Source organism: Cavia porcellus, unplaced genomic scaffold, assembly GCF_034190915.1.
Source record: "Cavia porcellus strain 051 isolate PalLab524CR breed Dunkin Hartley unplaced genomic scaffold, mCavPor4.1 scaffold_19, whole genome shotgun sequence".
NCBI lineage: Eukaryota > Metazoa > Chordata > Mammalia > Rodentia > Caviidae > Cavia > Cavia porcellus.
The window spans coordinates 63,942,518-63,956,505 of record NW_026947502.1 but is presented as its reverse complement, the minus strand read 5'-3'; the positions used below and the strand labels follow the sequence as shown (position 1 = coordinate 63,956,505).

Below are 13,988 nucleotides of genomic sequence, written 5' to 3'. Positions count from 1 at the left end.
TTCAAGATAAGGTCTTTAATTCTGGGTGAAAAACTACTTGCCTGAAAATACGACCAAGGTCATGCATTTAAAAATAGTCTCTAAACAAAATAGGAAGGGGTTGATAGTCAGTAAGTATGACGTTCACTATGCTAACTCTGACTAAAAAAAAAAATACTAGCAGTTAAGAATTAGCCCCTGTAGTTTAATCATTTGCTTTTAAACCCACAACATGTTTACAGAGGGAGCAGGCTAAGGATGTAGGCAACCAGAGCACATTTGACAAGGAAGGCAGGGGGAAGGGAACTGAGTAGTGGGAACAGGGGAGGGGCCACTGCTGCATGCTAGGGTTTAAATTGCTTTGTGGCCACTCCTGGGTGTATTAGTCTGTTTGTCAGTCTAGCGCCCATTCTTGCAAGATTGAGAAATAATAGCTTTTGCTATTCCTAGACCTCGGTGTCATCTGTCTGTTACACATGATTAAAAGTGAGGAGGGTTTGTTGCTTACAATTCCCATAAGAACTAAAAGCGTTTACAGGAGTGAGAGTCACACTAGAAGCAAGAAGACACAGAATTAACACAATAGAAAGATGAATTAGGTGGAGTGAAGGAATTTACAAAGCAATGTAGAAAAAGAACAGAACCACCAGGATAAAAGATGCAGATGGGCAGAGAAAGATGAACTGGACACTTCTATTTGGTTATTTTGAAGATAAGGACTTGAAAAGGGACATTTCAGGAGTCCAGTTCTTCACATGTAGAATGGGATAAAATTTCTTGGCCGTGAGTCTAGCACTGTAAATTAAAACCACACCTATCAAGGAAGAATCCGCTATGAATACTCAGTTATAGAAGACTAATCTCAAGGCACAGCACTGAGCAAGTCAGTCAGACACAAAGTGGTGCATATATCATGATTCATTTATGTGATACCCAAAGCAGATAGGACCACGGAGACACTGCAGAAGGGCTGCTGACAGAGCAGCATGGTAGATGGGAAGACCCCAGCTTGGGTTCTGTCATATTGTAGGCAAAGGGCTGTCAGCATAAAACTCAGATATGGCTGGAGGTCACCCAAGGTAAATTATATGCCCCTGAGTTTCCATGTCATGCATGTTTATGCCCCTACCCTTTTCAGGGAAGTGTCGAGCTGCTGGGAACTCTGCTTTCTGTCTCAGCATGTGTGGGGCTTGGCAAGTGTGTTGAATGAGACAGCAAATGGACAATGGATGTGCATGACAAGTTACCAGCTGCTGGAACTCTGCTGAAAGTGACCATCAGCTGCCAGCTCTGTGGAATGTCCTCCTAACCTTGAGACCTCTACTGGAGCAGCTGCCCTGCACTGTGTGGGGCGTGCTGGCAGCCACAAAGTGTAGGTGGCTGAACTCCCCCTGCTATGGCCAACTGGACAACTGGAGCATATACAGGCATTCCATAGGCTCTGAAGTAGAGGCTGGAGGTCCTGAAGACCCCTCTGCTTGTTTGATTCCCACATGGAATCTTTCCTGAAAAGCCACGTCCACTTATGATCACAGCAAGCTGGGGATGAGCAGAGAACAGTGGGAAACACATGGGCCTTAGGACCTGAGCCTGTGGTTAAGACCATAGCTGTGCGTAGGACTTCACTAGTGAAGCCACCATCAGAGCCACACAGGGTAGGAGACAGGGCTCTGGAACAGCTCCTGGTAGACCTGAGGACAGGTTGTCTTAGGGACAAGTTAAACACCTTTTTTTTTTTTTTTTTTTCAAGGGAAGGGGTGTTCTACCACTGAGCTATATCCACAGCACCTTTTTCCTTTGAGACAGGGCCTTGTTAGTTGTCTAGGCTGGCTGGGAACTTGCAATCCTCCTGCCTCACCTTGTTGAGTAGCTGGTTTTCACTATTTCATTCAGGTTAGACTTCAACTCACTAAGTAGTCCAGGTTGGCCTCAAATTCACAGGGATCCTCTTGTCTCAGCCTCCCAAGTGTTAGGATTGCAATCTCCCACTACCCATTTGTTTTTAAAACAAAATATTGATTGAAAGTGTGGGCAAATCCTCCCTTATAGTTGCTGAGAAAAAAATGCTCTTATTGAAAAACAAATCTGTTAAAAAGGTGCTCTTTAAGGACCTGACTTCAATTTTTTTCTCTGAAATCTGATACCTGGCCAAAAAGCCCAGACCCACAGGTGGCGAGGGTCTATGGCTGTAACTGGAGTTTGCAGAGACTAAGAAGTCTGCACTGAACAGTGGGAAATGTGAGAATCAGAGCATTAGCCCATGGGACAAAGAATAAGGCTCCAGAGGAAGTGCAGGGTTCTTGGACCCTGGCTCCTGAAAAAAGGTCTGACCATGTCCATCTTCACAGATGAGGCAGAAGGCAAGGTCTCAGTAGGGGCCAGAGCTCCGACTGCTGGGATGAAGACTTTCTGAAACTCAAGACAAGTTGTGAGGAACAGAAATCCAGTCGGTAGGTGTGCGCTGTGCTTAGAGCTTAGCGTTGGCGAACCTAAGGCATATGTGCAGCAGCGGGCTGCTTGTTAGCACTGAAAACTCTTAAGAGGCTTGCCTTCATCCTGAGAACCGAGACTCTCTCCAGCTGCACACAGGCCGGTCCAGGAGGCAGGCACTTAGCTGAAGGGACTCGGATCCTTGTCCAGGCAAAGTCCAGAAACGTGTGACACTTCTGGCCTCGACAGCAGGTGCATTCCTGCCATCTTCCTGCCAATCTGAGGGTACAAATGCTGTTTTCAGATAAGCCCAGATGGGGCTGGGGATTTAGCTCAGCGGCATAAGCACCTGCCTTGCAAGCAGGCGGTCGTGAGTTCGATCCCTGGTACCGGTAAAAAGGAAAAAGACAAAAAACAAACAAACAAAACAAAACAAAAAACCAACAAAAAAAGAGATAAGCCCAGACTTAAAATGTTATGTTGCGACAATGCCGAGAAAGTCTTCGGGCAGAAGGCTACTCATCTGCGGCGGGCACGGCTTGGGGGAATCACGGCGCGGACGCTGCGGAGTCCCTGGGGCCCCACAGCCCCAGCCCGCTGCGCGCGGGGGTGAGGGGGGCGCTGGGGGATCGCTCCGCGGGCCGGGGAGAAACCGGGGACGCAGAAACAAGACCACAGTCACAGAGGCCGGGTCCCCGCAAACAGCAGCATAGCTTCACCGCGCAAAGTAGGTCTGGCTACCCGCGACTCCCGGGGAGCCGAACCGCAAGCGAGCCGCCGCCGCGCCTCAGGTCCCACCCACGGGCACTTCCGGGCGCTCTAGGAACCCCGGAGGACCTGCCCGGGGTACCCACTGGCTTATGGGGCGACTCCAGGGCCCCACTCGGGAACCAGCGCGGAGACGCCCTCGGGGCTGGCTGGAGGAGGCTCTTCCCAGGCGACCCCGAGGTAGCGGCCAGGCGCGGCTATCCTCAGGGTCAGCCCGCCCGGAGCTGTCCGTGGTGCTGGACAGGCACGGGGAGAGGCGGCCTGTGGACGAGCAAGGGGACCACGGAGGCCACGAGGGCCTCCGCAAGACCCGATTCCACGTCGTGTGTCAAGACCTCGCTCCGTATGGGAAGTGGTCTAGGAGCTGTGGCGGCACTGGCCTGGACTGGGGCAACACGTTGCTGTCTGGCAGGAGATCCTCTATCCTGCTTGCAGGGACCCTGTGATTAGAAGGAAGCTGCAGGGACGGGGGTGGACGCGGCCTCCCATAAACTGGACACGGATCCTATAGGAGCGACTAGGGTGTCTGTCAGCATATGTGTTTCCAACGTGAGGGAGCCCTGGTCGCAGGTGGGACAACTGGACACGAGGCTACCTACCGGGAAGCAAGTACCCTGTGAGACAGTCAACACCCTCGACAGCCCCCTTCATTCTGCGATAGGACAGCACTGCTAGCTGCTTTGGGACTGAAATCTCTGTTTAAAGGCTCTCAAAAACACTTTTCCATGCTCCCACATCATCTTACTATTTAAGAACGTGATTCAGAACAATAATTCATAACTCATCCATCTCAGTTAAGAGTAGAGCTGAACTTTTAAGTTCTGAAATTGATTCTCTTAGGCATTGAGCCATACCATGTGTGTTTATGTAAAAGTAAAAATCCTAGACACAATGGAAGTCTCTAAACCTAAGATGGATCTTGATCTTTGTTCATTCACAAGTGTGCCTCTGAGTGCCCCAAAGCAACCCTACTGGTTTTCCCAGCATGTTTCCCAACAAACTATAGTAGACAAAACCATTGGAATGGGACTGTTAGCTGCCAGGTAGACACTTTGATTTATGTGCCAGGAAGAGACAATGATCTATGCTTTGGGCATGAGCTGCTCCTTTAAATGACTGTCAAACCTCCTTTAAGGTTTTTTTTTTTTTTTAAGCTAAGATCTTCCCCCCACAAAAAAACCTTAACTTAGCTAAAATTCCTAAGTCACCGTTTAGTTTTCCTGAACTTTGCTTTTTATAACACTAAATTCTTTGCCATTATTGAACATGAGCAGAATGAACATGCAATGATTTCTTTCCCTGATATGTGTTTCTCTAACAATAGTCCTTTATTTCTTTTGCTTAAGGAGACACTGCTTTGAGAATTATCTCTAGTGAGCATGTTATTTGTTGAAATAAGCCTTTTTTCATTCTTTTGTTTCTTGGTCATGTTTATTGGTTTTATACTCACTAATGGGTGAACCTATTACATTTGATGACAGCCAGGCTCTAGCTCCAAGGATGTGCCTGACTTTGAAATTATCTTAAAGTAAACCAGGTACACTCAGGATAAGGTAATTTCTATCCTAACTCATAAATATGCCTCTTTCTGATCCAAATTGTGGGGCTCCAATGGTCTTGCTGCTGTCCAAGACCACACTTGTGTAAGCTGCTAAAAAATTACACTGTGTGATTCAGGATTCATCTACCTTTTCTCTGTCAATGTCTCCTCACACGCCAGGATTGGGTTGTTCTGGAACACCCTTACCAAGATTTAGTTAGTTCACAGGAGGCCCTGGTGTTCAGTCCTTGTAAGGTATTTCTTTCCCTCTAAGGCAAAATGCAGATAGTCTTACATATGGTAATTTCCTGTTTTCCATACTCACATGCATTTCCTTCCTGGTCCCCTGCTAATTCTCAATAGTCCTTCACCTTTGTTTTGGCCACCTGGCCACAAGTAATCTTGTGTTGGGAAGGTGCAAGATATCTTTTTCCACCTCCCTGGTTTGTGGACCAAGTCATTTCAAGAGCCCCTTTCATAGCCACCTTTCCATCTATCACATGTTTGCTGCCCAACAGGGCCTGTGCACTCAGAGGGGGCAATAGGTTTCATGAAGAATAAATGCCAGAATAGGCAAATATTGGCTTCTGGAGACCTCTCATCTCTACCAAGGTTGGTCATTGTGGAAGAAGACCAAGAACCGAACCTGTGTGGTCAGAGTATAGGTATCCAGCTAGTGCTGCTCTAGGTGGCAATGATGCTGGAGCTGGCATGCTGGTCAGGATGCTTCCTGCAATGTAAAGTGACAGAGGAGAAAGGGCATGGGACAGTTGCAATGCCCTGCTCCTGGGCACTCAGGCTGATATGCAGTATCCTGTTTGGCTAGATGCTGATAAGCCTGGGTAGACAAGACAAGAGAAAGAAAATTCACAAGAGTCCATGTATGGATCTTTCCAGGCTGTTCTGGGTTCCTGGCAAGGACCTAGTGGATTGGGTGGAACACTAGAGAATAGGATGGCCCCTGGCAAGGAGCAAAGCATACCAAGGAAGACAAAAAATACCATCGTGGGTCCTGCCCACAAGGACACAGAGACTTTGCTGAGGGTTTTAACCCAGTGTGAGGGAGCCCCCTGGCCTGCTGGCAACCTCTTCTCTGGGAAATCTCTCCTGGTGTGTGCTGAGGGTATGAAAGCAGCACCAGTGTAACCTGCCTACCTTAGCAGGAGGTTCAAGGGCCACTTCCAGGACAGTCTGGAGTGTACTGAGCACCTCTGGTTCTCTCAGGTCACCTGCCTCTCTGGTTCTCTCCAGTCACTGCCAACAGAGTCCTGCCCAGGTGCCCAATGGGTGTCCTCACAGTCTGCCCCAAGTGCATTACTAAAGAAATAGCAGGTGAGCAGCAGCTGTTTCTCTGTAAAACAGCCTGCTTGGGGCTGATAACCCTGCTGCAAAGAGGACCTCTTGTTTTAGCAGGATTAGTAACCTCACAGCCCTCCACAGGAGAGGGGAGGTGAGACCTGGAGAGCAGCTGGGCAGCCCTCCAGCTGACCTGGAGAGAAAAGCACAACACTGAGGGTGTTGTGATGCTCTTCATTACTTAACACCCTTTCCCCACTCAGGTGAGCTCTTCCCTGCACAGGGACTGAGAGCCAGAACTATCTGTAGATTCCCAAGGTAGATCTATGGCAAGTTAGAGCTGTGACCCATATGAAGTCCTGGACCCAAGCCCCCAGCTTTCCATAGCAGGGGCAGGGATCTGCTAGAAGCCTTCTTGCTGCATGCAAATGCAGGGGTGAGAGAGCAAACAGGTCTGAGGAGGGACCCGTCGGGGGACAGTGTACTTAGGCTGTACTTAGGCAGTAATAGGCAGCTGAATGAGGGAGCTCAATTCTTGGAGATCCCCATGACCCAGGTGGACAGGAAGTCTGGTTAGGCTGAAGCCCAGAAGAATGTTGGCATCTCCAGGCAAGCCAGCCCCATCCTCGCCCACTGCTCCAGGAGGCCCCCTTGAGAGATCTCTGTACTGCAGCATCTTCAACCTGGGCAGGCCTGACTACTCTGGGCTGCCAGCACTGCTCCTGGCCTTAGGCTCCTCCAGTTACCTGCCACCCCCGGACACTAAAAAGTCATCCTGCAGTGGCCTTCAGGGATGGGAAGCAGCAGCCTGGCTCACCAGGAGCTGGCTCCTTTTCCATCCAAAGATTTTACTGGGGCCATGGCTACTCGAGGTAATGCACGCGCTGGTGCTGGATGAGCTGTGAACTCTGGCCAAAGGCCTTGCCGCAGGCTCCACAGGTGAAGGGCTTCTCGCCCGTGTGAGTCCGCAAGTGGCGGAAGAAGTGGGAGCGGCCTCGGAAAGCCTTGCCGCAGTGAGCACACTCATAGGGCTTCTCGCCTGTGTGGATGCGCTGGTGTTCAATGAGCACGGAGCTCCAGATGAAGGCTTTGCCGCACTGGCTGCAGGTATACGGCTTCTCACCCGTGTGCAGCCGCTGGTGGCGGACCAGGTTGGAGCTCTGGCTGAAAGCCTGGCCACACTCACCACACTTGTAGGGCTTTTCCCCATTGTGGACGCGCAGGTGCTGTGTAAAGTGCGAGCTGTGGCTGAAGGCACGGCCACACTGGCCGCATTCGTAGGGTTTCTCACCCGTGTGGATCCGGTGGTGCTGGATGAACCCAGACCAGCCTCGGAAACGCTTGCCACACTCATGGCAGGCATAGGGCTTCTCACCTGTGTGGATGCGCTGGTGCTTCAGCAGCAATGAGTTGTACTTGAAGCTCTTGCCACAGGCTTCGCAGCAATGTGGTTTGGCGACCCGTGAGACGAACTGTTGGGGACTATGGCCCAAGCTGTTCCCCACTTCTGCAGCCCGGCCAGGTGCACCCTTAGTCCCTGGGGCTCCCTGTGAAAGGAGCACCACATGGCAGGTGCCTTTCTGCCGAGGGCAAGGCAGGGTCCTTGTGGGCTCCAAGCTGAGATCCTGCCCAAAGCTGCTCCCACAATTGGGCCTATGAGGGTGGCTCCTCAGGAGGCCCCTGAGCACTTCGCCATCTGCATCTTCTGGGCTGTGCAGGTGGTGAGAGGATGGAGCCTGCTCAGGCTCCAACTCAGAGTCTGAAAGGAGAAACGGCAGAGGCAGATGGCACCCTGCCCCCAGTTCTACCGTGGCACTCTAGGGACTGGGACTATGCGATAGCAGGGGCCAAGCCTGACTGGGGACTTGGGAAGAAGAGGGGTGGATGAAGGCAATGGCTGGGATGAATGGCCCCACAAGGTAGGGAGCAACCCCCCTTATCAGCTGGCAGCCTGAGCCTATATGCTAGGTCTCATGGGGACTGGAGACAGTAGTTAAGGAGACCTGTGGTGTTACCTTCTCATTTGGAAGAGGAAGCTCCAGGTTGACATTGAGGGTGGCAAGGCTCTGGAATTTCAAAGGCTCTCAAATGTGGTCCTGCAGGCTGAGGGGGCTGGGGAGGGAGCCCAGGGGCCTGTACCTGCTCCAGAGCTCCATGGATTTGGCCTTGATGGCAATGGTACTATAGCCCCACTCCCTTGCCCATTTGGGCCCTCCTGGGAACAGGTGTGCACTGCAGCCAGAAGAGGCCTGGGTAACACTCGGGGTGTTCTGCAGTCTGCAGGCCCCAACCAGTCCCTGTGAGTATCCACAGCCTGGTCCTAAGCAGTTCTGGAGGTGCCTGGATAGGCCCAGTTCACTTACCAGGCCACGTGTCTCTGCCGATCTCCATTTCTTCCATATCTTGGAGGTCCAGGTCAGATGGCTGGGGGCACACATCAGGGCTCGAATAAGGGGACCCTGGGGACAGGGGACTGTGCCTCATGCGCCATCCTTCAGAGTACCCCCAACCTCTCCTCTCTTCTCTAGAACCAGTTCAGCTCTTCCACAGAAGCCCTCAACACACAGCATACCTCCTTACTTGTCTGACACCTTCCGTTGCTCCAGAACAGGAGTTTAGCTCTGCTTGGTCCTGCTGTTCTGGCCTCCTTGGCTAGGAGCACCTTTTATTTTCCTCCCTGCTTTGTATCAAAAGCTGCCTCCAGGAAGCCCTGCTGAGGACCTGGCTTTGAGAGTCTTTCTTTCCTCAGGTCTGTAAGGACTAGGCAGTCAGGCAGGTCCTCTGCTCACTGTGTTGGCTGTTATCTTGATAAGTTTCTGGTCTGGCCTCCTTTCTACCTCATTATCCTTCACATTGCCTATGATCCTGCAACTACCCTGAGACTTGGTCTATGGGCCCTGCTGTCCTCCACTGCCCCATGTCAAAGTGCAACATAGGCCCAGAGGAGCTATTCCAGACCTTCAGCACTTCATGGCTAACTATGGCTTCTGATTTGTGTCAGGGGCAAACAGGATATAGTCCCTGCAAGAAGAGGGGTGTACATACCAGGCCTCCCTGTTCTGAGAGGTCCAGGATTTGCTGTAGGACACCAGTATCAAGACCACAGGCTGAGTACCCTTAGCTCGTTTAACTCCCTGTGTCCTTACTCCCCACTCCCAGCTGATAGACAGTTCCTCCAAGGACACCAGATGCCCAGCTGAAGAGGCTCCTAAAGTGACAGTGTTTGTGTGTGTGTGTCTGTGTGTGTGTGTGTATGGATGGCAGACTCTGCAGATTGCCTAGACATGCACAGGTACCCTGGGTGGGCCTCCCCAGATCCTCCTTCTGGCCATCAGACTTTGGCCTGGGAACAGAGAGGCTGGGGCTCCAGAAAGTCCTGTGTTGGCTCCCAACTGAGGGGGGGGGGGGCTCTGGGAAAGTTCCAGAAATGCTGGGAGTTTTCTCTGCTAAGGAACCAGCTTGCAGAGGTGAGCTCAGGGCTCCAAGTAGACACCCTGTCCTTGTTGACCAGTAATCAGCAGAGGTTGACTACCTATCTGGGTTAGGGTTCCTCCAGGCCTTGGCTACAATCGCCCTAACCATCAACCACACCCCCCACCTCAGACTCTACTCTTGCCCCTTCATGTTCCTGTTGCCAGCAGGACAGAGAGACCTATCTCATCAGGTCACTGTGAGGGTGACGTAAGAGGGCACTGTGCAGCAGAATTCTGACTAAGGGCAGGGGAACAAGCCTCGGGGGCACAGGTTGAGGTGCCCGAGGAGATCCAGAAGCCACTGTAGAGAAGAGACAGATGTGGTAAGGGCAGCCCTACACAGGACTCAGCAGACAATGAAACTCAGGTGGTGTCTGGCTTCTTCTAACCTATCACTTAGCCGGACCCCCCTTAGCTCTATTGGGCTACTTCAAGAAGCTCCTTCACAGCTTTCTCTGGGATCGGTAGGAGTGACGGTTCTTGCAGCCAGGGAGCAGACAGGCTTGGGGCTTTTCTCCTGGTTTTGATCTGACTATGATAAACCCAGTGATTTTCTAGCTGTGTATAACCTCTCTGTTCTTATCTGTGATGTCCAGGTGAAAAGCTGTCACTGGGCTTGAAGGCCAAGAAGGTCAATACACAGAGCCTGCCACATAGGGTAGCCACTCTTCATAATTCCAGCGGCTGCTATCTCAAGTACAGGAATTCCAGGATCTGACACAGGGCAGGCCCAGCTCCTGGTCAAAGTGCTAACTAGAAGAGCAGTGCAGGCTGCTAGGACATGTCCTACTGGGACCCTATCCTTGATGTCACCAGCTCATGAAATCAGCAAGGCTAAGTGACAAAGGAACAAAGCCTCCCTGACTTCTGAGAGCCAGGGACCCCAGAGGCACTGGAGGTATTAGTACTTCCCCCAAGCCTTGATTCTCCCAAGCCACCATCAGGGTAGAGCACAGCCAGTCGATGTGGGTTCCTTGGGACCACACCTAAACCAGCCTGGTAAGAATGCAACTCTTCCTGGCCAGGAGGGCTCATTCCTGGTTATACAGGGCCACTCTTCCTTCCACCCCCCAGGTAGGACAGTCCAGGGGGCTACCTCCTAGGAAGACTTGCCACTCCTTCCCCACCAACCATGGAGACCTGGGCCCAGGATTCTTAGGGCTCTGGCCAGAGGCTCCAGCATCTAATGAACTTCACAAGTGTCTGGTGATGCCTCTAAGGTAGACTGGGGCTATGTATCACACAGGGATCCACCAGGTGCAGACAGGGTAAAGGAGGCACAGTGGGCCAGGCAAGTACCGTGTGGATGCCTATGGAGATGAAGCTGTGCTTCGTGGTGCTGGGCTCCAGGTGCTCCGGGTGATAAGAGACTGGTGGGGAATGGGACAGGTGGGGACTCCTCAATGTCCCCTAGGGCTGCCATCATCCCAACACCTGCTGAAGGTGTATGCACTCGGGACCTGGGGAAAATGAAAACCAGATGAAGGGTGCAGATGGGGGAGGGGACAACACCCCAGTTGCCCAGCAGCTCTAGGCACCAGAAAGCTCTTCCTAAGGTGGAAGGGGTTAAGTGCCGGTGCATCCATGAGGAAGTATGGGCTCACACAGATATGGGAAATGATTCCAAGACCTGGCACGTTTACTGACACCGATTTAGTTTGTCAACAAAGGATCCCAAATGTCCTTCCAATCCATGGCCTCACCCACAGATAAAAGCATGACAATGTTTCAGAAAAACCTGTGTCACACCTGGGCCCTCCTGGGTCTGGGGGAGGGAAAAATGCTAAACTATGCCAGCTGGAGCATAAAGTTCTAGATTTGATCTTAATGAGGTTTTCCTGCACCGGGGAGGCACATTTACAGAGGGGAGAGCACTCTTTCTCAGTTCCTGCAGAGCCGGAGGCTTCGAGGTGTGAGCCCCAATTCTGGTCTATTCACAGCACCCTGAACCTAATTTGGGGGTCAAAGGTACTTTTCCTTAATTTGTTTTGCAAAAACAGCTTGAGTCCAGTGTGAGAAGCGGGTTTTCTTTCACACTGTGGTATACGGAGCAGCAGGTAATGAACGGCCACAGCTCCGAAGAGGTAGGAGAGGCGGCTCAGGGTGGCGCCTCGGATCCAGGTCCAGCGACCACAAGCTGAGGGCGCGGCACTGGACGTATGTCCTTAAACCGAAGCCACGAAGCAGTGGCGGCACCTGGCAGGCCCAGCACAGGCCCAGGGTCCACGCGCGCCCGCCCAGCCTGCACTGTTCGGCGGGGGCGCCACCTGAGGCCCTATCTCGGGGTCTGCTCGCCAGTGTGCCTCCGGCCTGTCTCAGTCCCACGGGAGGGGAATTGCTGCGACCCCCCCGCGAGGCGCCCCACAGAGACACCGCGAACGCCGGGTCGTCCAAAGCAACGGCATCAAGTTGTGCCCCACCGGCCAGCCGGGATGCATCGCGGGGCACAGCGCTGCCCGGGAAGAGGCTGCACCCACTCACCTGCAGAGCGGGAGGTGGCCGCCCGCGCGCCGAGCGGAAGTGCCCCGCCCCCGGGCCCGCCCAGCCTCGCGCGCTTCCGGGACGCTCTGGGCGCCCGACTGCGGTGCCTCGCTGGCCTCCGCCACACCTGAGGCTTACAGGCTCGCGTGCGCCGAGCCGGTCCGGTTGCGGTACCTTCTTGAGGGAGCTGAGTCAGTTCGGGCGGGGTCTCTTCTCTCCGAGACCTTTCAGGTCTGCGGCAGGAGAGTGCCGCTCAGAGTCCGTGCGGGTCAGTAGATTTCTGACGCCCAATCAACTTGGGACAAAATAGGATCCTCACATGGATCGGGGTTCCAGTGCGGGAGAGCGAGCTGTAGATTCCATCCTCTGCAGTCTCTGCTAGTCACACCGAGGCTGTGTCGTTGGTTATCCCTTTCTCTGGCTGCTGCTCTTTAATGCCCCGCGAAGCCTGTGCGGGCTCCAGCTGGATACTGGGCTAGCTTTGGAGTTGGCAAATAGAAGTGAACACAGCACAAGTGTCTGGGTTAGCCTGGAGCCCCGGAGGAGCCTCGGGTCGGGATGCTGCTGGTTTGCTGAGTATCCATCAAAGGAGAGCTGCGCAAGTGGAAGCCGGTGCAGCTCCTCCTGTGCTCTTAGGGCTGGGGCTCCTGGACTCAGTGGACCACAAACCCGAGGTCTGTCTCGAGGAGTAAGGGAAATCTGTGCATACACCAAGTAGTTACCAGGCACTAACGCAAAGGGCGGTGGGTTTCCTAAATCTGCTGGGAGGTCCTAAGGGTTATAGGGGCTCCTAAACCTCGGCTTTCCAGGATGGAGGTTGTATCCTGGAGAACCTGTTCCCAAACTCTAGCATTACTGCTAAGTGGGGCATCTGGAGGGCTGGGCCCAGCTACTAGGAGGCTTTGGGGGTGAGGGAGGGTGCGAAGAAGCCAAATCAGGGAGAGTTTTGTGTATGTGCTGCCAAACCTAGCACAAGTCAGGGACAGTGTTTTTCTTTTTCTTTTCTTTCCTTTTTTTTTTTTTTTTTTTTGAGTCATTTCAGTACGTTTTGTATTTAATGGAGTTGGAAAACATTTTATAGAGGACTGAGGATTTTTCTTGGATATTCACCAGGACTATAAAGTTTCTGTAACTAAAGGCTTAAAAACTGGTGGCCCTGAATCCCATTCAGCTCATGACTGTCTCGTTCAGATTCTGTTTTTTTATTTGTTTAGAGACAGGGTCTCACTATGTAGCCTAGGCTGGCTTTAACTTGTGGCTGTCTTTCTGTTTCAGCATCCCAAGTGCTGGAATTACAGTTGTGTAAGAAATTCTAAGAATATACAAAGGATATGTCAAGAAAGAACTCATCTGTAATTTTCTCATTTGTAATTTATAAAAAACTCTCCTTCCAGGTGTGGTGGCACATGCCTGTAATTCCAGCACTTGGGAGGCTGAAGCAGGAGGATTGCCATGAGTTGGAGGTCAGCCTGAGCTACATAATTAGTTTAAGGCTAGCGTTGGTGACATAGTGAGTCTGAACTACAAAGCAAACAAACAAATAAGTCCCCCATCCCAATCCTTGTCACTTGTTCTCTCTAGATATGGAAGAAAAAAAGCTGAGTCCTTTTGTTTTTTCAGGGCTGGGAGTTTGAAGGCAGGATCTACACATTCTAGACAAGCGCCCTGCCACTGAGCCGCACTGCTGGGCCTTTTGTTGCAATTAGAACATCTGTGTAGCTCAGAGGTGCTTTTTTGGGAGAATGGGTGCTGGGGCTTGAGCTTGCTCGGTTAAGTGTTCTACCACCCAGCCATACCCTGTCCCTGTTTTTTTGAAGCAGGGTCTTGTTATGTTGCCCAGCTGGCCTTGGACTCATGAGCTCAAGTGCTCCTCTTGCCTTAGCCTCCTAGTGGATGGATATATATATATATATATATATATATATAATTTTTTTTTTTTTGTCTTTTTCTTTTTTATCAGTACCAGGGATCGAACTCATGACCACACACTTGCAAGGCAGGTGCTTATGCCGTTAAGCTAA

At 51.9% G+C, this 13,988-nt stretch overlaps 1 protein-coding gene across 2 annotated transcripts; it reads right to left on the bottom strand.

The window, feature by feature from the left end:
- Window positions 1-879: 879 nt before the first annotated feature.
- On the bottom strand, window positions 880-13,863 carry Gli4 (GLI family zinc finger 4). Of its 2 annotated transcripts, XM_005000858.4 has the most exons (4): window positions 11,968-13,863; window positions 10,786-10,946; window positions 8,377-8,472; window positions 880-7,772 (listed from the first exon to the last, which is right to left on the bottom strand). In XM_005000858.4, exons 2-4 carry the CDS (start codon window positions 10,910-10,912, stop codon window positions 6,877-6,879), a joined length of 1,119 nt encoding a protein of 372 aa, XP_005000915.1. In that variant the 5' UTR covers window positions 10,913-10,946; window positions 11,968-13,863; the 3' UTR covers window positions 880-6,876. The 2 variants fall into 2 exon arrangements, with proteins under 2 accessions (XP_005000915.1, XP_063087240.1); XM_063231170.1 differs by lacking the exon at window positions 11,968-13,863 and having other exon boundaries at window positions 8,377-8,437; window positions 10,786-10,923.
- Between the last annotated feature and the right edge of the window lie 125 nt (window positions 13,864-13,988).

Bases quoted from the DNA above. Each gene is read 5' to 3' on its own strand.
- Gli4 (XM_005000858.4), bottom strand. From the start codon at position 10,912: ATGATGGCAGCCCTAGGGGACATTGAGGAGTCCCCACCTGTCCCATTC. The intron at 8,473-10,785 runs GTACTTGCCTGG...CCCTGTCCCCAG, and splicing joins TCTCCATAGGCATCCACACG to GGTCCCCTTATTCGAGCCCT. The intron at 7,773-8,376 runs GTAAGTGAACTG...TTCTCCTTTCAG, and splicing joins CGGCAGAGACACGTGGCCTG to ACTCTGAGTTGGAGCCTGAG.